Raw genomic sequence first — 27,299 nt, 5'->3', positions numbered from 1 at the left:
AGAAGTGAACGGCCATCAGCCCAAAGAAGTGGAGACAATGAAAGGTCAGGGAGATGTCAGACACAGATGGAGGACACAGAATGAAATGCATGGAGAGGACTGGAGACACTGAGGTGTAGTTGAGAGTGAAGGAGTAGAGGAGGTGAAGAGCCATCGATAGAAGAAAGAGTAACCATTGAGGAGTCACTGGGCAGAGGACTGGAGAAGGTGAAGAGGTGATGGAGACCCTGAAGAGCCGTCAGTCGAGAGCAGGGCTGTCTTAACTCATGGGCGTGCTGGGCAGTTGCACGGGGGTCCCACGAGCACACGGGGCCCATGCTAATATCTGTGTATGTTGTGACCTGCTGAGGGGGGTCCCAGTGTGGGTCAGGGGTCCCAGTGCACGGCCCAGCTGGTCGAGAGGCCTACGTGTGGACATTTCATTAAAAAGAAGCCACCAAACATTTTAAAAAGGTTTGTTTTCTTTTTATTATACATAAACTGTACAGAGGTGACATTGACACTAAAATGATTCATCGACAAGGACTACAAAGAACTTTTTTTTTTTTTTAAATAAAAAAAGACAATGGAAGCAAGAATTCAAAGTTTCTACACAATGGTGACAGGCCTGGTCTGCTAAGGTGTCGAATTCGAAAGCCAAACCAAAGCAAAGAAAACAGCAGAGAAGCGCCGACATCTCGTACCCTGAAAGAGCAGGTAGGCCTCTGCACTGCTCACCCGACGGCCGGCCATCTCCAGACATCGGACCAAGTGGCCTCTTTGGTTCCATTATTAGGTATATAATACACTTTGAACAGAATTCAATTTGCATCTATAAAAATAAGACTTCATTTTTTTTCTTTTTCTTTTTCTTTTCAGTGGCAGTTTCTTTCTTTCTTTCTTTCTTTCAAACTAATCGCGCAACTTTTCAGTGCAAACATTGTAAGAACCATTGCCTTTCCTGGAAGAAGAAGCGAATGATCACATTTCAAGTATCGAGAAGAGGAAAACAATAAAAAGGTCGAGTTTGCCGGGTGTGGGTGGGTACGTCAGATTGCATAGCTCACGTGGTGGCACTGAAACGGCGTGGGAAGGTAAGTGCATTTTATTTTCAAGTACCCTTTTTGAAGGCATTTAGATCTGCAAGTGCTAAAGTCCGTGCACCGAGGAGTCCGCAGGTGCTGCGTTACGCCAAGGCCAGCTGAGCGGTGTGGCCGTCCTTCCAGGAGACACCTGCGCTGCCTCGAGCCCCCCGGGGGATTCTTCCTCAGGGAAACCTCAGAAGGGGCGGCTGGGAAGTCCCGCGGTAAAGCCCTGATTCCGCCTCTTCCTGGATTGCGCCCCCTAGAGGTGACGCCCTTAGCGGATTTTAGACAGAAGTCCTGTTCCTCCCCCCCACCCCAGGTGGGCCACAGGCAGGGAAACCACGGGGGCACGGACACAATATCTCATATTGTATGTCGTATTTCACCGAGGCGTCCGCCATTCCTCTCAGGAAGTGCTGAAAATTGCATAAAGAGGATCTCAGGGAGCTGACGCCGTAAAGTCCATCGGCCCCAAGTGGCGAGGCTCCCATTTCGTAAATGGTTCCACCACACTCCATTTTGAAAATGTCCGTGGAATAAAGGCTTTGAACATCCCCAAACAACGAAGCATCTGCTCGATTCCGTCCAGCCGTTATTGTCCTCGCCGATCATCCTGATCATGATGATCTTAAGTTAAGCGTTTTTTTTTGTTCTTTTTTTAAACAAATAGAGAAAAAAGAAAAAAAAATATATATATAAATGTATATCAAGATTATCCTGAAATTGGCAGAGTGAAAAAGGTCTTTGTGTAGGAAGATAGCAAATATAAATATATATATATATATATGAAAGTATATATTCTCCCAAATGTTCATAAATATTATTGTGTTCTTTATACTCCTCTCCCATTGGCTGACTGGACTCCCCAGTGATCCCCGGTCCTCGCTAAGCGCAGCCGCACTCCTCCACGATCATGTTGGGGACGTCTCTCTTCACGATGTTATACTCGTCGTCGAAGTACAACATGGACATGGTGCTGAGCTTCGTGGGAATGCAGCAGGAGTTCATGGAGCCCGGGCTCATCCCCCGCATCCTGTACTGGTTCACCACGGCCGTGTGAAACGAGGACGCCGACCCTGGCACGCCGGCCATGTAAGCCGGACAGCTGCCCTCGCAGTAATTCCCGTAGTACCCCGAGGGCGCTATGATCCAGTCATTCCAGCCGATGAGGCGAAAGTCAATATAGAACTGCTGCCTGCAGCAAAGGTTGGTCCTTCCGTCGCACTCCAGGCCTCGCTTCCGAATCCGATGCTTGTTGTCGGCCGCCCGAGCCCGGACCACCAGGAACGGCCGGTGGGACTCGTCGTCGGGGGTCACTAAAATGGGGAGGACCGCCGCATCCTCGCAGCCCTCACAGTGAACCTCCAGGTCCTGCCTCCGCTCGCCCCGCTCAAAGACCATCTGAACGGCTTCTGTCAGCGGGAACGTGTGCCAGCCGCTGCGCTTCAGCTCCACCCGCTTCTCCACCACGTTCCACTTGCCAGCCGAGGCGGCCTCTTGGAAGTAGACTTTCACGGTCAGCTTCCGCCGGCTGCCCTTCTCCGAGTTGGACGGCAGCACTTTAAAGTAAAGCCACAGGCTGGCTTGGGTGACAAAGAGATTCTGGTTTCCTTCATTGGAAATCAAGAAGTACAGGCTGGACTTGGACGATGCCAGCTCATCTGCATGAGAAAAGGAAAGAGAAAGAGGGAGAGAAAACAAACGGCGTTAATAGATACTGCGGCAAAATGGCTACGGGTTCAAAGGGAGTCACGCTTGGATGAGGAATAATGAAAGGAGTCCTTTGAAATGAGACAAACGTGTTACTGTCAGCCGAAAGAAAGAAAGACAGAAAGAAAGAAAGAAAGAAAGAAAGAAAGAAAGAAAGAAAGAAAGAGCTGAGAGCACTCGATCACAGAGAGAAGGAGAGATGGATTGATAGGAATGGCACCATATGACAGACAGATAAGAAAGGAAGCATGCTATATGATAGATAGATAGATAGATAGATAGATAGATAGATAGATAGATAGATAGATAGATGTGTAAGGTGCTATATAATAGATAGATAGATGTGAAAGGCGCTATATTATAGATAGATAGATAGATAGATAGATAGATAGATAGATAGATGTGAAAGGCGCTATATAGTAGATAGATAGATAGATAGATAGATAGATAGATAGATAGATAGATAGATAGATAGATATGAAAGGCACTATATGATAGATAGATAGATAGACAGATAGATAGATGTGAAAGGCACTATATAGTAGATAGATAGATAGACACTAAAACCATCATGTCACTTATTCAGATGACCGTAGCTCTCTAAATGTTCACCACAAGTAAAAGTTAATAATAATAATAAATAATGTAATAAACCAATAATATAATATACAATATATTTTATTTATATAGCGCCTTTCCCATGCTCACTTTTTTCTTTTGCTAGGAAGCTTTGCTCTCTTTTGACTTTCTTTCACATTTTTTTGACTGATTTCCCCCCTCGATATTCTAACAGGTAGACCTTTGACTTTTAGTGAGTTGCTGATTTTATTCTTCCGACTTTAAAGTTTTCTTTTCATACAAACGACACTGTCTGTGTGTAAGTCCTCACAAGGCCGTGCCGCCACTTGTCCACCGGCACCTCCGAGTCAAATGAGGACAGTACGTTGTAGAATATTCCGGACTCACCTTTCACTGATGACTTCACACACATTGTGCACGCTGATTTATTTTAAGCGCGTCATTGTGTGCCGAGTCTTAATTTCATTAATTTATTTCAGCAGGGTTTCTTTTCAGCTCAGCTGGGACCATTTAAGGTGCCTTTCAAAGCCTTTCATTGTTTGTAAAGTAGGAGGCAGTGAAATTCAGCGTGGTGCATGCTCTGTGTTTTAACACATTTGGAGCGCTGTGCTGGGAAGCCAAACACACACACAATATAAAAGGGGGGTTTAAGTGTCAGCGGGATTGCAGAACCTTTCTAGGAAAAAAGAAAGTGTAATGTTAATGCATCCCGCTGGCTGCAAAGACTCTCGCGATCTGAACGCAGGTCACATTTCGGAGTTAGATAACTGCAGCGCACAAAGACTTCACCCTTTACTGTCCAAATCAAGACAGGCGACTTGGACCTCCAGGGTTCTGCTGGCTGGTGAAGCCTTCAGCGCCTGCAGACTACAAGGTCAGGGGTTTGTGGAGCCAGGCTGGGGCACAGAGCTAAGGACACATTGGTGCCCTCGCAATGTGTGCCACCTGAAGATAGATGTGACAAAGGCTGCTTTTCAAACTCCTGCTCATCTTTGCCAGTTGGATGCTCTGAAGTTTTAACACCATAACAAATTCCTGTGGCTGCCGCCTATTTAGTTCTCACACTTGAAATGATGAATGGAGACCAGCTAATGAGCCACGGGTTCATCATGGCATGGATTACTGACAGCCATCCGCAGAATAAACAAAGAGGAATTAGTCGGATTCTACAAGCCTATAATCAGCCGAGCAGCTGCTGGTCCCTGATAAACATAAGTGGTACCACAGCCCATGTCAGGGCCCCAAACCCTCCAACAGGCCTTTGTATGGATTCTGAGAAAAAATACTGAAGTAATGACATTGGGGACATCCTAAAACGGACAGCAGGTCTGCAGAGATAAGTAACCTATAGCAGGGGCCAATTTAGGCCACCGAGTCACGGTGACAGGTATGTCACCCAGCTTGAGGATCCAAAGTTGAAGCAGCACCGATCCTTGTTGAGCCGCAGAGAAAGGAGAATCAGCATATGGTGAAAACCTAAAGAATCCACAATGGTGGCATACGATGATATTGAGGCACCTGTTGGGTCCTCATTTGGGGGTTTCAGATCCATTTTGTGTCCCGGTTTTTGGAGGCTCGTCACCTTGCTTTGCCTGTCACCGGTCATGTGATACTGTGGTCACACGGGTGCTGTGGCACAGCCAGGCTCTCATCTCTGGCTTGAGTGGTTTTAAATGTTACCTCTTTGTGTTTGCTTTGTGACTGCATTTTGCGTCTTCTTAATGAGTTCTGTTTCGGGATGTCATGATTTGCTATTGTTGTAAAGATCCAAAGCAACGAAAACAAAAGCAAAAGTCGCCGCCGAGGAGACCAAATCCTAGACGCGCACCAAGTTCACTAACCATTGCTAAATTCAAAGCCCTAAATCTTCCCATTTGCTTCACCAAACCCCAATATGTTTTCTGCTCCGTCTAAAGAGGGTGTAGGTGCCCAAGAAGGAGAATGGGCATCCCTGCCAGGAAGGAGGGCAGGAGGCCAGAATGGAAGGACAGACTAGGTGGCCAGCTGGACAAGGAAACCACTTTGTGCCCGGCTGGAATAATATAGCTGTTGAACCAGCAGAAGCCGGAAGCTGGGAGCAGATCCATCCTCCATACAGCAGATGGCAGCGGTTTTCTTGTGGGGGCCCAGTTTGGACACCCGCAGGGGTGCTTGGGAGTCTGGCAGTTTCGCCCTGTTGGGGTCCCTGGGTGCCAGTAGAGGGTGCTGTTGAGGGAGGACCACCCTGCTTTCCATATGACCCGGAAGCGCTTCCAAGAAGACGACTGTGCTACCGGTCTGGCGTGAAAAGGAGCCCCCTGGCTCACATCGGGGAGTCAGTGTCATCGGGGCAGTGGATGGCACTCAACTGGAGGATGGAAGGAGGAAGAATTTGATTCATTTGTTTGTATTGCGGCTGATCTTTGAGCAGGCGATTACTGGACGGGCACTTTGACCAAATGAATATCTTCTTTAAATTCAAAATCGTGTCTGTGGTTTGGGGATCAGTGGTGCCCCCTGGTGGTTACAAGGGATAGAAAGGAGAAAAAAAGGAAATGACCAGAAGGTGTGATGGTCAAAACCAGGAATCAGACAAAGCCTGAAACACAAATCCAAATGTCAGGACCACGACACGAGAACAAAGAATCGAAACCAAGAATTTAAAAGGTAGGTGGAGATGATGGCTTGTTGTGCATCAGCTTCATAGTCCTCAGACCCGACAGGGCTGACCGTGTTTAACATCACCGGGGAATTCAGAGACGACTCTCTATGGAAATGGTCGACTCAGTGTTCATAGAGTGGAGGCACCAGGGATGAAAACAAAATGGCGTCACGGCAGAACATTAGCAAAAGACTCAAAAACAGACGTCACAGACAGCTTCCCTCTACTTCAAAACCTTACAATAGATGTAGAAAAGTCCAGAAAAATTGCTAGACCGAGTGTTAGCAGGCTTTGTGCCCGAGGAACCAAGTTAGCTGAACTACTCTAGAACATTTCAGGAATTATTCACCGCTCTGATCATAAAGTAGGTCGTTACGATAGGAATTGACGAGAAGAGTTCATCATTAATTACAGAATTACAGGATTTGAGGGGTCCTCTAGAGTGCCTCCTTCTCTTGTACGATTTGACTCAAAAACTAATTAGCACATCGTCATCTCATAACAGGCTGAAGTTTCGAGTTTTTTATTTTTCTGCCCAGCTGTTTTAGATTGAGACCATCCTTGAGAAACTGTGACACACACACACACACAAACAGACACACACCCATCGTCGACACAGCAAGGTTTTCAGTCTCAGGGGACCATAAAACATAGAAATCCGTTGAAAACCGGAGACTGAAATTCTTCATGAATCTAAAGCTTTCACTCCCCCTACACCCGCATAGGCGATAGGGGGGTGCAAAGCAGACAAAAACACAAATATCAGGGATCATAACATGAGACTAAAAAGAGTATTACCCTAAAAGTCACAAACTCAAGAAAGATTTAGCTAATTGTAATGGAGTTTATCCGCAATCTCGGATGCCTATTTTTTGAATCATCAATGTCATGTTACAGAGAGGGTTGAAGTTTATGTTCTGTATTATTATTGTTTTTTGAATGATTAGATCTCACATTTGTATGTTTTTTCATTTTTTTTTAACATTTATGTGTAGTCTCTTTAACGGTTCTTATGTAGTCTGTGGGAGGTGCCCAAGGGGGCGGTGCCACCCTGACATCACTGCTACTGGATCCTCCCTCTGGCTATAAAGGGCTGCGAGCTGCGGGGATCCAGCAGTAGTTCATTGACTTCAGTCGGAGTCAGCTTCATGACTTTTATTATTTATTTGAATTTCTTGTTTTTTTTTTTTTTAATTTTTACTTTCTCGTACATAAAGTATTGGGATAATATTGTAATTGTCCAAAAATTCAACCTCGACATTTAGATGAATCTCGACGTTTAAGGCCTCCCTGAATCTGAAAACACCATTTTTGAAATTATGTCTCTGTGTGTAAACACGATAACTTGAGTCGCTTTCACTTCAGTCAACCAAATTGTGCATATAAGTATGAGGTACAAAACGTAGATTTCTATCAAGTGTTGGGCTATTTCCGCTAACCAGAAGTGCTACTTTACTTTTTATTCATGCAGCCCCAAAGTCCGATTTTTTCAACTTAACTTTTATAAAAATCGTTCAATATTTTGATTTGTTGTTGATGGTTCTTTAATGTACTTAAAATAAAACTATAATCCTTGTGTTGCGGTTTACTCCTCAACTATCCGTCCCCATATCTGAGAATACGAGAAAGACTCAGGGGGACCACTCCAGATTTTTTTTGTTCTGATTCTTCGATCTGATGAAGTCACTAGAAAATGTTAAACTGCTCAGCCTTTCCAGCTCATCAAGTCCTATCTATCTATCTATCTATCTATCTATCTATCTATCTATTGTATTATATAGTGCCTTTCATATCTATCTATCTATTGTATTATATAGTGCCTTTCATATCTATCTATCTATCTATCTATCTATCTATCTATCTATCTATCTATTGTATTATATAGTGCCTTTCATATCTATCTATCTATTGTATTATATAGTGCCTTTCATATCTATCTATCTATCTATCTATCTATCATTATATAGTGCCTTTCATATCTATCTATCTATCTATCTATCTATCTATCTATCTATCTATCTATCTATCTATCTATCTATCTATCTATCTATCTACAGAAGAACTATTCAATAGATAGATAGGTAGGAAAGGCACCCATGACACCCTGTACACATCTGACAGGTGTATTGGGTCAGTAGAGTCCCTTGATATCCTTACACCCTTTTACTCATCACCATGCAGCAGTTTGTTTCTCTCCGGTGCCATCATCAGTAACAGGCCTCAGGCTTCTTTACCAATGGACTTTTCAGCAAGACTGACAATTGTAGATTCCTTTTGCCCATCCTACTCAATGGAATTGAATGTTTGAATTTTGTATGAACTGTTATGTATTTCTTTAAGCACGCACTTAAACATCTATTTGATTAAATCAAAAAGGCAATTGAATATTCTTTTGTTATACAATTAAACAGTTTTATACTTAAATAGATAAATATATAGATAAAAAGATACATAGATAAATTAGAAAAGTAAGTCAGTCATTTTCCAACCCACTATATCCTAACACAGGGTCATGGGAGTCTGCTGGAGCCAATTCCAGCCAACACAGGGCGCAAGGCAGGAACAAATCCCAGGCAGGGTGCCAAACAACCACAGTAAATTGAATAGGCACTATATAAAACATAAACAGGAAAGACACTATATAATAGATAGATAGATAGATAGATAGATAGATAGATAGATAGATAGATAGATAGATAGATAGTGAAAGGCACTATATGATAGATAGATAGATAGATAGATAGATAGATAGATAGAAAGGTAGATAGATAGATAGATATGAAAGGCACTATATAATACAATAGATAGATAGATAGATAGATAGATAGATAGATAGATAGATAGATAGATAGATAGATAAGGCACTATATAATGAATAGATAGATAGATAGATAGATAGATAGATAGATAGATAGAAAGGTAGATAGATAGAAAGGTAGATAGATAGATAGATATGAAAGGCACTATATAATGATAGATAGATAGATAGATAGATAGATAGATAGATAGATAGATAGATAGATAGATAAAAGACACTATATAATAAATAGATAGATAGATAGATAGATAGATAGATAGATAGATAGATAGATAGATAGATAGATAGATAGATAGATAGATAAGGCACTATATAATGAATAGATAGATAGATAGATAGATAGATAGATAGATAGATAGATAGATAGATAGATAGATAGATAAGACACTATATAATGATAGATAGATAGATAGATAGATAGATAGATAGATAGATAGATAAAAGACACTATATAATAAATAGATAGATAGATAGATAGATAGATAGATAGATAGATAGATATCAAAGGCACTATATAATGATAGATAGATAGATAGATAGATAGATAGATAGATAGATAGATAGATAGATAAAAGACACTATATAATAAATAGATAGATAGATAGATAGATAGATAGATAGATAGATAGATAGATAGATAGATAGATAGATAGATAGATAGATAGATAGATTCTAATTTGCATGTCTCACCAACATGCCACACGTCACCGCTCTCTGGCACACAACAGACACCGATGTATTCAAATACTGCGGTCTGCCACTCCCAGCGTCTTCACCACAAGACCTGAGGGGATACCAGGAGGGTTAAAAGTGTGCTATGAAGTCTCGGTTGTGATTTTCTCCACCGCACTATTTGCATGCTGTATGTGCTCAATTAGATGAACCCCAAATCCTCCTTCTATAACACAATGATGTTCTTTATTATCTAAATTGGAAAAATAAAATCAAATACCGCTGACAAATACCTGCTGGCGTGAACTCAATAACGTGATCCTAAAGTCAAAGAGCTGGCCCAGCACTTTTTTTTCCTTCCGTCCCGGCTGTTTCATCTTATATAAAGAATGTAAAGTTTTCTTTGCCGGGGGGGTCACTTAATTATTATATATTTAATATAAAGGGCATCCTCTGCAGCGTGGCTCACACACTGTCCACACTGGCTTATCACTCCCGATTGCTCAGCCATGCCAGCCTCATGCCAGTCCACGGTTTTTGTTGTTGCCCTGATTGGCCATGATGTGCCCCCCGTATTAAAATGAAAGACCCCCCTTCCTGTTTTTTACTGCGGCTCAAGTGAAGACACTGTATTTGAACTGATTTCTGGAAGAACTGAAGTGATGTCAATGTTAAAACTGTAGGTGGCACCTTGCTTGAAGGGAATCACTGCATAGGAAGACCCTTTCAATGAAAGTCCCCATAAGAAGGTCCGTGTTACTTTAATAGTCTTACCGTGAGAGTGGGTCACATTGAAGAGCGTCTTACATAATCTTATATGAAGAGCCTGTCTTATACAAGATACAACTTTATTTGTCCCCAGGGGGATGTTAGGCAATATACAGGACAGTACGGCATTAACGTCCCTGACCTCGTCACTTTTGTGAGCAGAACAGGTGAGAGGTGACAACCCACAAGCTCCTGAAACAACGCCAAGGCGGTGTCGGTGGTCACTGCTGCACTCCATGAGGCCTACTGCTCTGCAGACAGACTGGCACCCACCGCTTTGTCCCACACACTTTTTATTTTTTTTCTTCCTGCAATGAGGGCTGCCAGACAACAGAGCAAAAGGCCACAGCATCCAGAACAAGTGACTTGGCTCATCTAATCTGCATAAGGGGGCGTTGGGTTATGCTAATGAGAATGACTCAAGGGCTGGAGTAAGAAGAAGAGGCGTGGCCTTATGCAAATAACTTGAGATTCAATAGCAGACTTTGCTTTATGCTAATTACGAACAGTCAACTTAAAAAGGAGCCCAAACTCCTTCAGAAAGGGTTAAAACAAAAATATCCTAAATGGCCCAACGATACCTACAGGTCAGGGTGCCACTCCTTCCTGGGCCGTGTTGTTTTCTTTCATAATTTTACGTTCCACAATTATATTTATTGTCTTTCATGCAGTTTGCGTGTCTTACTGTTACTTTTGTGACATTTTTCTGTCACTCATTTTTTTATGGTGCTACCATATCTCTGCTGCTAGTCACATGGTGTATGCCTTGTGATGTCATCCGACTGCCCCTATAAAAGATGGTGGCATGTGTTCAGCCTGTTATCCTGGACAAAGGCAGTTCTTTTAAATATGAAGGTGAAATGTACCCGATATCTTTCATCAAAATCAAAATCGTAGCCATGACAACCGTTGTCGAAAGAACCCTTCAACCTCAACTTCTACAAAACAAATGCCAGACAAACACAGTTTTGTTTTTGACCCGATCTCGAATGATCTGGAAATCATTGGGATTGACCTTCACGGGGTCACGGAATTGATGTGACATGAATGACGTCACACACCTCCTTAGCATGTATCCATGGCAACCAGTACAAAAGACAGAGGAGAACATCAAACCAAGTTGGAGAAGACGTGAAAAATATTAAGGCCCTAAAGAACAAGTCCAAAAGTGGCAAAATAAGTACAGAAAAAGTTTCTATGGACTCTGAAGTGTACGAGCCTGCCCAGTACTCTTTCCGAAAGTCGGGAGAAACGTTTGGAAAACCTCCTTAAATAACTCACGGCCCTACGTGACGGTGTTGTGAGGCTTCGACTACGTGAATATTTTGGTTAACCGACTCCTGACTTCCTCTGCTTGTCTGACTTCCTCTCGAATCTCCTTCAGATGTGACTATTGGGGTTTATCATTTTCATCATTTCTTGATGTCTTTTCTGGCAATCGCTGTGTAGAATGTGGGGTCTGTGATTTTCAGAACCAAGGATTTGGAATATCTCGTCAGAAATGGCATACCTGGCTTATTTTACAAGCATATACCATAACATGTTTAATGTTTTGCCGTTTTGTTTCCCTGATATTTCCCGCTATTTTAGAGCCTTTTCTATTTGCTCTTTTCCCAGAATACACTGCAACGCCCCCATCCCTGGCAGTGCCAGGCTAACCGAGTTTGACAGACCATCTCCCGTTTCACTGTAGTAATGAATGTTCGCTCTTCTCCGTTTCTCAATATCTGCTCTTTGTTTTGTCGACTCTGACACTCCATCGTGACGCCTCCCGCTTTGCCCGTTGACCGATTACGGTTTTCGTTTCCTGTCTCTTACAGGTCGATATAACGATATTTCCTCTCCAGCGCTCAACTGGAAGAGTCCCTTAGGACCAGTCAGGCCCGACACGAACAGGAGACTAAATGAGGGGCCTCCTGGCGCCTCTGCCAAGTGTTTTTGTTCAAACCAGTTTGGCTTACTGGGTGAGGCAGTGGACTGCACACTAGCGTTGCATGGGTACATCAGTATCGATGCCAGCTTTCGTAACTCAGTACCAGTACCAAAACGCTGCCAAAGCAAATAACAGATAACTCCTGAGGTCAACCACATAGGTGTGCACCCCCCCAACCCCCCTTCGACACTAGGAGCGGGTGGTCTCCTTAGGGGTGACACCTGTGCAGGGGTGGTCCACTGTGGTGAATTGAGCTGGATGTGAGGTGTATATTGAGTCAAAGAGAGGGTGGGGGGCTCAGCAGCTGCGATCACATTAATAAATGACTGAGTGTGAGGTGCTTGAAAAATAGCAAGGAACGAAAATACAGTAATCCCTCGCCATATCGCGCTTCGACTTTCACGGCGTTACTCTATCGCGGATTTTAAATGTAAGCATATCTAAATATATATCACGGGTTTCTGCAGACAATGGGTCTTTGTACTTCCTGTACTTGCTTCCTCAGTTGGTTTGCCCAGTTGATTTCATAAAAGGAACGCTATTGGCGGATGGCTGAGAAGCTACCCAATCAGAGCACGCGGTTAAGTTCCTGTGTGCTGATTGGCTCAGCGACGGAGCACCGAATTCGATTCCGCTTTGAGTTAACCAGTAAGACTCGTCTCGTTCATTCAGCATCGTCGTGTTTCGCTATGTAGAGAGTTCACTTTTGTTCTCTTTTGTGTTTATCTTTGTGCGTAGTCAAGCCCGTCATTACGTCTTGTCAACGGCACCCGGGCACAGACAGGCAGACATTTTGTTTTGCACAAACCACCACACGTTTATTTACACTATATACAATTGTTTGGTCACACAGACCCCAGTCCTTTGGTCACACAGACCCACACAAGTGCACAAACCCCTTCCCAAAGTCCTGGCCTCACGATGCCTTGCTTCGGGCCGCCTTCATCCTCTCTGCTCCTGCCTTGTCCTACTTTCACCCGACTCCAGCCTCGAATGTATGAAGGACGGCCCCTTTTATACAGTGCCCGGATGAGCCCCAGGTGTTCCCGGCATTCCTCGGTTGGCCACGCCCCAGCGTGGCGGAAGTGCCAGCTGTCCTCCTGTCAGCCCTCCGGGTAACACCCAAGGTCTTCCCCCCAGCACTTCCTGGTGTGGCGGAAGTGCTGGAGCAACAAGTCTCCAAGACATCGGGGCGCCTCCTGGCGGTGACCACGGGCCCCTACAGGAAGGGCTTCCATGCCCTTGACCCGTGGCCCCCAAAGCAACCCGGAAGACAAACCCCACGTGATCCAGGCAGGGCTCTGACCCTCTTCCGGTCCCTCCTGGCGTCCTGGCCGGGTCATGGCCCCTGGCATCCCTGACAGTCTCCAAAACGATCTGCTCGTGCCACTGCTTCAGGGACTGTGCCCAAGCGCCAACGGAAGATGTTAACGATTGCCAAAAAGGTAAACGTTTTGGACATTTTGAAGGAAGGGAACAGCTACGCCACATACTATTTAGGTTTTACTGTGTATAAACAGTGTGTTTACATACATAATTTTAACAAATCGTAACTAATATCTAAGAGAGTACAAAGGGTTTATGTTGTATAACTGTGCGGGACATGTTTATAAGAGCCTGGGAGAGTTTATAAGGGCTTAAAATATATAAAAATAACCATATAAACATATGGTTTTTACTTCACGGATTTTCACCTTTCACGGAGGGGTCTGGAACGTAACCCTCGTGATAGGTGAGGGACCACTGTAGCCAAATACTGACGTATCGTATCATTCGAAAAATAAAAAGAAGGGGGCTCTTCAGTCCTCTTCAGCAGCGTAACAACCTGACAACTCACACGAGGCCGGGAGTTCACGGTAAGCCAGCCACCTAATCTGCCAGGTGTCCATTCTGAAAGGTTTGCTGGGTGGGAGTCACCTGCCAGGGTTTAGCCAGGGGTTGTCCCCCACTGAAGTTAAGTTTTCGTTAAGTTAATATTTTTGTTGTTTATCAAATGTTATTATGTGTTTGGTCCTCTTGAGTGGCATGTTTTACAGTAGGTGCCATAGGCGGTGGTCACCTGAGGGGCGCTGCTTATGAACGTTAAGACCGAGAAGTGCCATTTATGACACTAAAGAAATGCGCACTGCGGAGTAACAAGCCATGCTTTACACACCGAGGGGTGCTGCTTATCAGACTCAAGTGGCGTGCGCTCGGGAACCCAACCACCAATCGCCATTAATCACCCAAGGGCACCATTTTGGTAACTCAAGGGGTGTGTGCACTGGATACCAAAGGCAAGACCCCCCCACCACCTGCCCATATGGGCTTCAGCTGGCAGTGATGTTTTCATTTTATTTTGTGTGCTGATTATTTATTACGTTCATTTTTGGGGGCTTGGCCTCCCTGCCTGTTTGAGAGTCGGACCCTCCAGACCTGCACGCCCAGTTTTAGAGTTTACATCAAGTGTACTGAGCATTGTTGGATGTTTCTGTTTCTTTATCTGATATTTTTGGATTCGATTAGCCACCAGCCAACGTGGACCCTGCCTGCACCGTCGAGCTAAACTGCACTTCCACAAACGTCGGAGCCGTTTAGCGATTTTTCTGCTCTGTTCTCTCGGCTTTACCTTTTTGGAATTCGTTTACTGGTCACTTTTCTTTCAGCTTCTTGTCGGTGGACTGAAGCACATCACTCTGTCTTGTCTTCAAGGAGGACCCTGCCCCACCGGTCACGGCGGACACAGGTGTGTCACTCACCTGCATCGCTATGGGGTCAAAAAACACCCCTTTCAAAATGACTTGTTCTGCCCATGCCCCTTTTGATGCCACTCCCCTCAAGTCCGGTCTACGCACATTTCTGCACAGTTTTCCCTAAATAACTTACTTACTCTTACAAATGTGCGGACGCGGATCCCAACTGGTTGCCACCCTGAAACAACCATATATCGACTATGCTAATCAACCTCATGCATATGCCATCAGGACGCTGCAGTCCTTGATTGGCTGGTGGAGCCGCCACCCACCTGACGCCTCGACTCCAATGCTGTGCTCTGCAACTGAGAGCACCAGATCACGTGTGGCAAGAGAGCGCCTCCCCTCTGCATTCTGGGGGGTCTGGGCAAGGCATTAGGCACCAGCGTCAAACTTCTAAATACAAGAACGACGCACATGTGGGCAATTCACAAACACAAGACGGGCACAAAATAACGTTATCAGCACAATCAGCAGTCAGCAGTCCAACGGATATTAATTTCAATCAGACTTGCCATACAACAGATGGGGAAGCTTCCCAGATAAAACAAATAATGCATTTCATTCCAGCCAGCCCTTCTACACTTGCCTCGCCACCACAGGTACCCCCTTTGGATGGTGCCAAACAGTCCCTCTTCTGCTCGGGACCTGCTGTCTCTTTTAAGCAGCATCCTGCCCTTCTCATTGGCCCCTCCACAGTACAGTAGATCTCACCTCCACTTTGGGGCAGGTCGACAAAGTCAGACCAACAATAAGGGGAGACGACGACACCGATGTGGCCACCCCTGCAAGTGTCTTTACAATGGGCTCAGCCCCCCTGCCATCCTTCACTTGGTCACATGGCTGATGGGTGCCCGGGCTGAGGTGATGGGCAGCATTTCATGGCCAAATATCCTTTGTCATGTATTGTTGATGGCCAGGTGGCTTTAATTCTGTTGGGGCCAACTCAGCTACCCCATAGCAGACAAAATCAGCAAATCCTACCACTCAGTGGCCACCCAGCACTGGTGGAGTCTCAAGTGTCGAAACTAACACGGAAAAGAATGTGCCCACTGGGGAATGAGGAGGCCCAGAAGATGCCAGTCTGGAGCTTCAGTGGCACCCTACTGGAAAGCCTTGTCGCCTGTGCCTCACCTACTCAGGCACAAGCAGTGGTGGACTTAGGTATGGGCGACATGGGCAGATACCCAGGTAATGCCAGTCAATCCATTACCATGCCAGTTATTAAAGGGCTCCATACATTCCACTGTATGTGCTACGTACGGGCACCACTTATGTAACTGAAGGGTACCCCAAGGCCATTGAGGTCTACTAATACTGTCCAAGTGCCACTGCCCACGGTGCGGGCACCATTTTATGAAAGTTAAGGTGCACACGCTCTGTAAAGTCCATGTTGTGTACACAGAGGTGGTGCCAGTTGTGCAACTGAAGGGGCAGGTGCTGCAGACACTGAGGGGGACAATTCAATTCATGTTCTCCTTCACCAAGCAACACGCAATACCACAGAATGACAAAGTGAAAATAGGAGTTTAGGATATTTTTGTAAATTTCTAAATATTAAAGCTGAAATGCCCCAATGCCACAAGTGTTCAGACCCTTTGCTTTGGCTCAGGTGCATCCCATTCTATTGACCATTGATGAGATGTTTGGAGCCCACCTGTGGTCAACTCAACTGATTGGACAGATAAGGAAAGGCACCAACCCGCCTATAGAAGGTCCAGCAATTGAGCAAAACCCAAGGCCTTAGGGGGTGCCAAGCTTAGAGAAAGCATTGGGTCGAGGCTCAGATCTGAGAAAGGATGAACACAAATCTCTGCAGCATTGAGGGCTCCCAAGAGCACAGTGGCCTCCATAACTCTTAAGTGAAAGACGTTTGGAACAACCAGGACTCATCCTGGAGCTGGCCAGCTGGCAGAACTGGGCAATCAGGGGAGAAGGGCCTTTGGTAAGACAATTAAATGAGAACCCGATGGTCACTTTGGTTAAGTTCCAGAGAACCTGGGCGGAGATGGGAGGAAAGTGCAGAACGACAACTGTCACTGCACTCTCTACTCTCTGTGCCACCATGCCGTCCTGTGTACTAAAGGGCAATCAAGAGCAGAGAGCTTTGTAATTAACTGGAAATGCTGGGAACAGGATGGCACCCTGGTAGCAACGACAGTCTTAGCACAAGAATGCTGGGCGAATCCAAACCTCTGACTCACTGTGTGACACAGAGCATGGCATCGTGGCTGTTAGAAAAATGAAATCCATTGCACTATGAAATACCTGCAAAGAGTTCTGGGGTAGTGGTTACCATGAGCCGTCCAGCTTATGGAGTCACACCAGCCACTGCTCCACTCTATAGAAATGGAGAAATAGTTATACAAAACTGTGAAAGGCACTATATAATGAACGGTGTCCCCAGACCCTGTCCCCAAACCCCAGCACCTTGGAAGACACACTTCACTGGCCACTAGTTGGTCTGTAGAGATCCCCTCAGATCCCCTCCTACAAGTTGATTTCAATTTAAATGTGACACATTTGTTATTCTTGTTATTACTATTGTTCCTATTATAGGTTGTTGTTGTTATTTGTTTATTTATTTGTTTATGTATTCCTATCTGTTCATTTATCTATTATTCATTTATTTATCCATTATCTTGTATAGTATAGGACAGTATAGTATAGTGCAGTACAGTCTCGCATATCATAGTATAGTATAGTATAGTGCAGTACAGTATAGCACAGTCTAGGATATCATAGTATATTATAGTGCAGTGCAGTACAGTATAGTATAGTACAGTCTAGTCTAGCATATCATAGTATAGTATAGTGCAGTACAGTATAGCATATCATAGTATAGTATAGTGCAGTACAGTACAGTATAGCACAATATAGCATATCATAGTATATTATAGTGCAGTGCAGTACAGTATAGTATAGTACAGTCTAGTCTAGCATATCATAGTATAGTATAGTGCAGTGCAGTACAGTATAGTATAGTACAGTCTAGTCTAGCATATCATAGTATAGTATAGTGCAGTACAGTATAGCATATCATAGTATAGTATAGTGCAGTACAGTACAGTATAGTATAGTACAGTCTAGTTTAGCATATCATAGTATAGTATAGTGTAGTATAGTACAGTCTAGCATATCATAGTATAGTATAGTGCAGTGCAGTACAGTATAGTATAGTACAGTCTAGTCTAGCATATCATAGTATAGTATAGTATAGTATAGTGCAGTGCAGTACAGTATAGTACAGTCTAGTCTGGCATATCATAGTATAGTGCAGTACAGCACAGTATAGCACAGTCCTCTGCTTGTCTTGCCCTTGTCCTGTGTTATGTCTGTGCTGCACCACCAGTCCCAACGAGCTCTTCTTCATGCCCCTGTATGCTGCAATACGGTGTATGGATGGTATGATATCAAAGCCACTTGACTTGCCTTGACTTGCTATGAAAGGCACTATATAATGCCACAAGATTATAGACGAACCCGTCCATCCGCAGCAGACATAGTGTGGCACCGGTGGAGTAGTGGGTCCGTCTTTATTAACTGAATAGCCGTCTCAGGCTGCAGGAGGCTGGTGGACCACACCTGCACGTGGATTTTGTGGTCTGTAGCGATTGCTCCATTGACTTTCTGTGGTCCGCAAATGAGGCGCTGCACCCACGGAGGTATATAAGAGCAGTGGGTACGAGACAGGGCAAAAGAGAATGTAAAAAACAGGAGAGAGAAGAGAAGAGAAGGAAAGGAAACAAAGAATGGAGGTTAAAAGATAGGAGAGAAGAAGACAGGAATGCTGGGGAGTTGGTGTGAGAGAGAGAAGGCAGGCAGGCAGGTGGGAGGAGATCCCTTGGGTGGGCATGCGGCCGACGCTATGGGGCTAAAGGGTGTCACCCCCGCCGAGTGTTTTGGTGGAGTGGACAGTGACACGTGACTCATTTCAGCGTAACTCCAGGAAGGCAGTGGGAGTTGGGGAGCCCTGTCAAGGCCACGGATGGCAGCAGGGACCCGAGCTCCAGTAAGAAGAGGTCCAGATGGGGCCCGATACTGGGAAGTTGTGGAGCAGCAGGGGTGCAAACCTGGAGGAGGACAGCTGTGACCTTCGGCAGGCTCTCCCCGTTGCACGATCCAATTTGGGGTTAGCAGAGGAGACGTGAATTTTTAAAGGACATGCTGTGACTTTGGAGAAATTCCCTGCCGTAGGATTTTAGCCTCGTTTTTAATGGATTATTTATTGGACTACTTTTACTCTCCACACGTTCACTGACTTTTAATGGATTATTTATCTATTGACGATTTTGCACGGCATTATGGATTTGAACACTGTTTTTTTAAGGATTTTAAATAAAAGCACGTATCACTTTTGCCCCTACCCCTTACTATGTGTGTGCGTCTTCATCCCATCAGGTAATTTTTCGGCTCTAAGTGTACTTTTGGTTTTTGACTTTTTGTTCCTGAACATTGGACCGCGATTTTTGTTTCTCATGTTGGCTTTGGTGCTCGTGTATTTGCTCTTAACATCGGTCTCCTGGTCCTCTCTCAAAACACTGTTAATGTGCTGACTGGAAATAAAGTGAGACTGGAAACGGCGGACTGATTTGAACCGTGATGAGTCATAAGAAATTTCTTATGATAAAAGGCACTCTATAAAATCACAAAGTCACAGATTCCTTCCTCTTCAGTGACTTCTTCTGCAGGACTGGTGGGTCTCCGGCTGGCCAAACTGTAGCAGCTGTTGACATCTGTGTTATGCTGTACCTGAAAAGTGTGTTGGGAAATCGCTTACGATGAAAGGTGCTTTATAAAATAACAGAGTGACTGATATTGGGTAACAAACACTTCACCACCAGACTGCAGGACTGGTCAGTGCCACCCATGTCAGGGCCTGGGCAACATTCACCCTCTTGTTAGTGACTAGCTGTGCCACCCATCTAAGACCTGTTGCAATGTAAGTGATCAGCATACAGTACAGCATTAGCCTCTGCAGGGCACCATCTACTGGACTGTATTTTGTAATACATGTGGTAATAAAATGCTTTGCACTTGCCATTCCAACAGGCGGTGCATCACAAACATTAACACTGCTACTGGAATAACAAACACACCTGTGCTACTACATGCATTACAAGATGCATTCCAACAGGTGGTTCAATAACACTTAAACATTTAGGACCTTTTGGAATTACAAATTAACCCATTGATATATGAATGCTAGCTGTGTCACCCCTCTAGGAAGGGTTGAAATGTAAAAATTCTGCGTAGATCACAGTGTTAACATTTGCAGTGCATCATCTATTGGAATGTATTTTGTAATGCATATATTAATTAATGGTCTTGCGAACATTAACAATATTTTTATGAGCTACACACTCACACACACACACACTGACACTTGAACATTTGTTAGCGCAGATGAGCCTGCAATTCGAGTTCCGCTTACTAAACCCTTTGTACCGTTCTGTGCAAAGTGAAATTTGTGCCATTAGCCCCAGCAACAAAAAAGCGTTGTATATAGAAAAGCAAACCCGAAATGCGTGCTTTCATCTCCCGTGCAACCTTGGGGCTGTGGAAACGCAGAGACTACAATTCCCATCAGGCAACAGTGCACTGGGGCTGATGGGAGGAGGCTTTCATCTGCACATTTACAAACTTTAGAAATCACCAGCAAACAGCAGCATCTCATCTAAGTTGGGTCATACCATCCACCTGGGTTTCCCTTTCCTTTCAGGTGCCTATCCAAGTGTCTGGCTGGATTTTATGGGACTGTCACTTTGTCTGGGTTTTTGCCCTTCGTCCCCAACCAGGTTTACTTTTTTCACAAAATGATGGGCAACAAGCACAAACCTAAAACGTGTAATGAACGATGAAACAGGAGCTTAGCTAAAAGCAGGAGCGCCACACATTTGGATTGTTTTGACTGCAGGGGATGAGGGCTTGGGATAAATAAATAAATAAATAAATAAGGAAGAACACATTAAAACTTCAGAAAGGATGGAATTCTTCCACCTGCTGAGTCATTGATTTTAAAAGCGAAAATTGATCCAAAGGGGCTACTTAATGACATCTCTATGGATTGATGCCACGACCCTCCCCAGGTAAAGATGAGATAACTGATTGATGGATCGGTTGTTATTACTGATCTATTTGACTGATCCGTTAACCCAAGGTCCATCCAACATCTGACATGCACTCGGTTTCATTCCTTTTTGTCACATTTGGAACACAAGCAGGTGACGTGACTTACTCAGGGTCACATGCTGCCAGTAGTGGGACTTGAAGTCCAAAGCCGCTGCTATACTGTGAGTGATTGATTGATTAATTGGCGCTGGAAAGGCGCTATACAAAAGGCCCAAGGTGTAGGGTTAAGCATTGACTCTGAACGAGCCTGTTGCACTTTTTTAGAATTACGACAGACGCTGTGTACTCTGGGAGGGAATTCATATTGTAAGGCGCCATATAAAACAAGCAGCCTGCACAGCTGATCATGCGCACTCAATCACACCGCCAGGAAAAATATTCCAGCAACTTCTTAGGAATCGTCCTGGGATGAAGTTCGTTATCTGAAGGCACTATATACAGCAACACTACTGTATACTCAATTACCACACCTGACTGATGTGGTTAATTGATTGATTGAAGACCCGTGGTTAACTGACGGATCGATTGACTGAAGGATTGATAAATATGATTGATAGATGGAGTGATTGATCACATAAGTAATCTGACCAGAAACTAAGAAGCTAAATGCAACAAATTGACAGCTATCTGCTACATAATCATATTTGAACACATAAACGGAGGGCTGCCCGTTACCTCAGGGGTCCGACCACTACTAAAACGCATACGTTCTTGAAAATCTGGATGTGCCCCCGTCCAGAAGATTCTGATGCCGAGCCTACATGTCGTGAATGCGCACTGGTGTGCTGGGGTGCCGGGACGTCGGGTGCGCGCCGGGGTTCCTTTATTTTATTGGGTGTTCGTCTCTACTGAAGGATAACAGCCGACTATTTGGTAAACACTTTGGTAAACACGACTTTGCGTGTAAATTGCTATGATAAGGATTTTTTTTTTTCTCCACATGTTTGCGCATCCCGACGCCATGTCTCTCTTCCCGATGGCGCCTGGTGTGGTCAGCGCTGGACGAGACGTGACTCAGTAGCAGGGGGACACGCGGAGTCCACCACGGTCAGTTTAAAGGCTCCGAACTAACACTAACATGCTTGTTTTTGGTGCAAAACGAAGCCAACAAGGAGATCGGAGAACACTGGCGCCAGGATTGAATTCCCGGGTTTCTTGAAAGGCTGCAATACCGTGCGCACCGTCAAACCCCCCGAATTCCCATAAAAAGAAAAGACCTGCGCACCTTTAAAAGTCAATGAAATGGCAGCACGTACACCGGCAGTGTTAAACGGACACTCTACGATATGTATAATTTGGATCCAGTCTTTCCTTACGTTACTTGAAGAGCCACTTTGGCACGACAGGAATTCACTGAAAAATGAAAACGGCGCTGCCGCTGTTCTCTTGGAATGAACCTCAAAGCGTCTGCCCGATTTCCAGGACAACCGGGGTTATTTGAGGTCCTCCTTCAGATTTACCAGCTCGGCTTTTCCTCTTCCAGACAGCAACACGACCTCGTCATCATCATCATCATCATCATCATCATCATCATCATCATCACATTCATCATAGAAATATTCAGACACAACAATGTATTCACTTAGGTTTTAAAATGGATAAATAAAAGGGACGCAACTTGAAAATAAAACTGAATTCATTTTACGCCGCGGTTATTATTTAGCTTGATCAATATTGAAGAAATAATCGATGCAAGTCAGGTGATGTGACTTGCTCAGGGTCACAAAGCATCAGGGTACATCCAAAGTCTTTGCCACTACGCCACTCTGGTTGGTTCACCACGCCGCGCTGACTGCTAATCAATTAAACCGACTGAATGGAAGGGGCGGGGTCAATACATGATGCGCGTTCACGAGTCGCTGTATTTGTGTTTGAAGTTACGTTTTAGTCCATTACAAGCGGCCAGCCCCTCCCGTACTGAAAGTGGCGCGCGGTCTTAATCACATCTGCTGTTGCCACAGAAACGGAATGTATATTATAGCGCCTTTTATGCAATCCGATTTCTCTTAGTAATTTCTACATTGGGGAAATCTGCGGTGTTTTCGCGCATGCTTATTCTGTCTTTCAATATGAATGTTGATTATGGGGACAGGCGCTATATCAGATTAGCTTTGTGCCCATTCATTCACGAACACGGCTGTGCAAAAACAATGAAGAGGTGAGAGAATAATCACGTTTCCCATCGTACTCTCTTCATAATAATATCGGTGATAAAAGTGAATCTCAGAGCAGTCCCATAAGAGAACTATTTAGATCCCAAAAGAACCACCGATATGATGGTTCCAGAAAGACCCCCGATGTACTGAAATCTGTTCTACAAAAAAAAAAAAAAAACTAAAAAACACACGAAAAAGGGTCTTTGACAAATCAAAGGTTTCCATATTTTAAAAGACTGTCGCTGCATGCTGTCATACGGGCTCTCATCGCGTTTTCAGGATCTGTTGAGTCCCACCTGTGGTACCTTCTTAAAACCCAAAGGACCAGCTTCACACGCAAGTAAGCCTTTACAGAATTAAACGGCTCATAGTCGGGCAATGGAAGAAGAAGAAGAAGAAGAAGAAGAAGAAGAAGAAGAAGAAGAAGAAGAAGAAGAAGACATTGCATGTGTTTAGCGCTTTGCATAGAAACGGGGTTACGAGGAACCACACAGCCCTGTCAAGTGCCATTAAAGAACCACAATTGTGTTTAAGAGTGCGGGGTAGGGGGTACCAACAATTGGATGTACCCACTACAGTACAAAAAGGAGTAGGTGTCAAATAAAAATGAAATAAAACTAAACACACATACACAAGCTGGCGGGCCTGTCCCACGTGCTTTGGGGTGAGCAGCTCGGCTGTTTCGGTGGGTCATTCGGTGATCAAATAAACCAACTGATGCTCTTTACTATGAAGAAAAGCCCATGGGTTGAGCCCCCCAGCATTGACCCTGAAAATCCCCGTCTCATTTCTCAGGATTACGTAAACACGAGTCTAGTGCACCCAGGAAGGGAGTTCATGCTGAAAGGCGCTATATAATAGAATCAGCACTCGTTTACACTGCAGCGAATAAAAAATGGGCCAACAATTGAATTCTGCGTGAAAATCGTCTTGGAGCGAAAGGTCACCTAACGGCACTCTATACACTGACACTACTGTATGCTCTCTCATTGCACACGTTGGGGAAAGCGTGTTTACTATGAAAAGGCGCTATAAAAAGTCGGTATTTGAAAATGAGGTGTCGAACATGTCAAGCGTGCTTATTACAGAAAGGCGCTATATAAAGTCGATATTTGAATATGTGTAAAGTGTATTTGCTATTGAAAGGCGCCATACCAGATCGATATCTTAATATGCGTAAAGCGAATTTGCTGTTGAAAGGCGCTATATCAAGTCGATATTTGAAGGATTACACATGGTCCAAGTATCTCCCCCTTCTACACGGCGTTTGACGGGGTGCGTGTCTAAGCTTTGCCGCACACTTCTTGCACGATCGTGCGGCGGCGTGTCTCATTCTTTAGCGAGTTGGCTTCTTTTCAGCGTTGCCGGAAGAGAAGCCGAATTGTGCGCCCATTGGATTCAACACAAAAGCCCTCCAGTAACAGCGCGTGAAATGAATATTCATACCTGACTTGGGTTGCGTCGCGTTTTCGATGGGACGCCCCCCTCGTTCTTTTTCTATTACTGTACATTTCTGCAGAGCATTTCTGGGCTCTCCCGTATTGCGCAGGTAGTTGACGAAAGCCGGGGCCGCGCTTTCGTATGCCAGTTTTGCTCTTATATAGTGCCCCGCTCCACCAAGTTAAGTAAAGGGTAAATAACAGCCCATCACGCCAACGCGTTTCACGCGTTTTCAAATGTGCCCCTTTTTATGAGTTCGCAGCACTTCCGCGGGGTCGTTAACACTTCATAAAACGCGAGGGGCTCGAGAGAGCCGGCACGTAACTGACGGCTTTCTATAAGTAATCGGCGTAACGCCGTAAAAAAAACAAAAAATAAAAAGTGGGTGGCGTGGGATACGAACCTGCCTCGGCGAAGCTGATGATCTCGGACGTCTGCTCCTGGATCTCGTTATTGGAGGTGGCGTGCCCGTCCAAGTTGGGGATCTCCACCCTGCCATCCTCCCTGACTTTGCCAGCGTGCAGCTTCCTCAGCGCGGTTACCATCGCCGCCTTCGGGATGGGATGAGTGATGTTGGGTCTGTCCCTCATTTGTAACCGGTTCAGAATGTGTCGTTTCACCGCTTCCAAAAAATCCTTGTCGACCCGGCCCGACTCTTCTGGCTGCCCGATCCCGCAAGAAGCGCAAGTGTTCGGAGACTCCGTTTGCGCTTCAGTCCCGGGCGCCGGTGTGCCGGTGGTGCTGACTACGCACACCAAAAGGCAAAGCGCTTTGACAGGCAGACGGCACATGGCTACAAAAAATAAATAAATTAATAAATAAATAAATAAATAATCAAAACCAGAATGCGCCGTAAAACCAAAAAAAAAATCACACAAACGCCCGGGGGCTCTTAATTAAAAGAAGGTGATTATCGCATCCGAAACAGAAATCCCAAAGTTAACAAAGATGGTCCATGGAGGAAGGACTCAGCTGTTCGCAGGGGCACCAAATCCAAAGAGTCCGCTCAGGGAGCTGCGATCGCGTCTTCCATACGTGCAGTTATTACAGATTAGAGGCACGAGATGATAATCCCTTTACATTCGCTTGGTCGTTGCCCCCTCAGTGGGTTCTATCGAGTCTTTGGTTACTTTAAGTGTCACAGGATAAAAAAAAGAATCCGATCAGGTGCAGACACAAGGCGACAATGCGACTCCTCGGGACAAAACAAACGGGTTGCTTTTTCGAGCTCCAAAGTGAAACTCAGCCCGAAAGCTTGACCGGAATCCTGTCTCTCCCCGGCAGCCCTTTTATACCGAAGACTGGCACGTCTAAGCAGAACCTGACGTGTCAAGCCATGGTGGAAGTGAAACATGAAAACTAAATCATTGAAGACAGCAGACAAAACAAAACAAAAAAAAAAAGAAAGAAACGGAGAGCGAGGAAGGGAAAAGATGATAAAGTTGTTCACTGACCCAATGCAAAGGCTTCGCACGGACGAAATCTCCAAAAAAAAGAAAGCGCAGTGAATTTGAAACCACCGCTCTCGGGATATCCAGAGCCTGCCCGTCTGTCTGTTTGTCTGTCTGCCAGTCTGTCACTCTTCACGCAGTTTTGTTTCGCTTGTTCAACTTTTTGATCTTTACCGCCTTTCCCTGGGATTTATTTTGGTTCGTTATATTCCCGAGCCAAAAGAGTCCACATGTCGTTCGGTCTAAACACGTATCAGGGGGGTCGGCTTTCTACTTTGCCTCGCGATCTCGAAATTGTGCCACTATACACTGAAACTTTTTATACGGGACTTGAAACCACGTGGGAAGTTCCACCAACTGGGCCCTCAGCGCTGCGGTATTTAGATGGGGATTAATGCCCTCCGGCTATGGCAAAGCAACTTCCTGATGCCGCGCAGCTCGAGCAACGAAGGCTCGAGTTTACTTGACGAAGGGTGGCGAGCGGCGGTCGCGTTAAAATAAATAAATAAATAAATAAACAGAAAAGAAAAGGAAACAAGGGTTTAGCGAAATGCGGTAAGCGCGTGTCGGAAAAACAAAGGCGTTGAGCCTCAGCGTGCGCGTGAATGAGAATACATCAAGAATATGATCGGTGTACGAGGACAGGGACAGGGACAGCGAGCGGAGGACACGGACACGCTCTGTCCTCGCGCCTCATTCAGGGATTTGTGATCAAATAATGAGAAGGCAAAAAAGGAAAAGCCAAGGAAACCCCAAACGAAAAACTTTAGATACGCACTGCATACGTTTGCTATTCCCAGACCTTATTTCTGTCATTTATTTCTGTTTTTTTTCCAAGTTTGAAGTTACAAGTCACCCTGCGTACAGTGGTATTAAAACGCGCGCTGTTAAGGGGGAATATTGCATGTCTTTTCCTTGCCAATGGGCGGCGTTCCTGCGCTCCGGCTTAAAGAATAGAGCGGCGAAAACAAAAGTAAGTGCATGGGACCCTCGTAAAAGGCGAAGTGGGGTCGCGTGGAGCCGCAGCCTGTCCAGGCAAATGAACGAATGAATGAATGAATCAATCAATCAATGCGTAAATATGAGTCACGTGTTTATATAAATCACAAGAATGCTTCGCGGTGAGGATCTCGAGAGACGGCAGTCCAGCCAGATAGATGTATTATATAGCGCCTTTCAAATCGCTCTGTAATAGACAGAGAA

General features: G+C 44.9%; 1 protein-coding gene across 2 annotated transcripts; it reads right to left on the bottom strand.

The window, feature by feature from the left end:
* LOC120530737 (inhibin beta B chain-like) lies at nucleotides 1–26,465 on the bottom strand. Of its 2 annotated transcripts, XM_039755281.1 has the most exons (3): nucleotides 26,100–26,465; nucleotides 25,049–25,438; nucleotides 1–2,725 (listed from the first exon to the last, which is right to left on the bottom strand). In XM_039755281.1, exons 2-3 carry the CDS (start codon nucleotides 25,434–25,436, stop codon nucleotides 1,950–1,952), a joined length of 1,164 nt encoding a protein of 387 aa, XP_039611215.1. In that variant the 5' UTR covers nucleotides 25,437–25,438; nucleotides 26,100–26,465; the 3' UTR covers nucleotides 1–1,949. The 2 variants fall into 2 exon arrangements, with proteins under 2 accessions (XP_039611215.1, XP_039611214.1); XM_039755280.1 differs by having other exon boundaries at nucleotides 25,049–26,465.
* Between the last annotated feature and the right edge of the window lie 834 nt (nucleotides 26,466–27,299).

Source organism: Polypterus senegalus, chromosome 6, assembly GCF_016835505.1.
Source record: "Polypterus senegalus isolate Bchr_013 chromosome 6, ASM1683550v1, whole genome shotgun sequence".
Taxonomy (NCBI): Eukaryota; Metazoa; Chordata; class Cladistia; order Polypteriformes; family Polypteridae; genus Polypterus; species Polypterus senegalus.
This window is presented reverse-complemented; position numbering and strand designations above follow the sequence as displayed.

Coding starts and splice junctions, on each gene's coding strand:
- LOC120530737 (XM_039755280.1), bottom strand. CDS start 25,436: ATGTGCCGTCTGCCTGTCAAAGCGCTTTGCCTTTTGGTGTGCGTAGTC. Junction 2,726..25,048: donor CATCAGCTTCGCCGAGGCAG/GTTCGTATCCCA, acceptor TTTCTCATGCAG/ATGAGCTGGCATCGTCCAAG.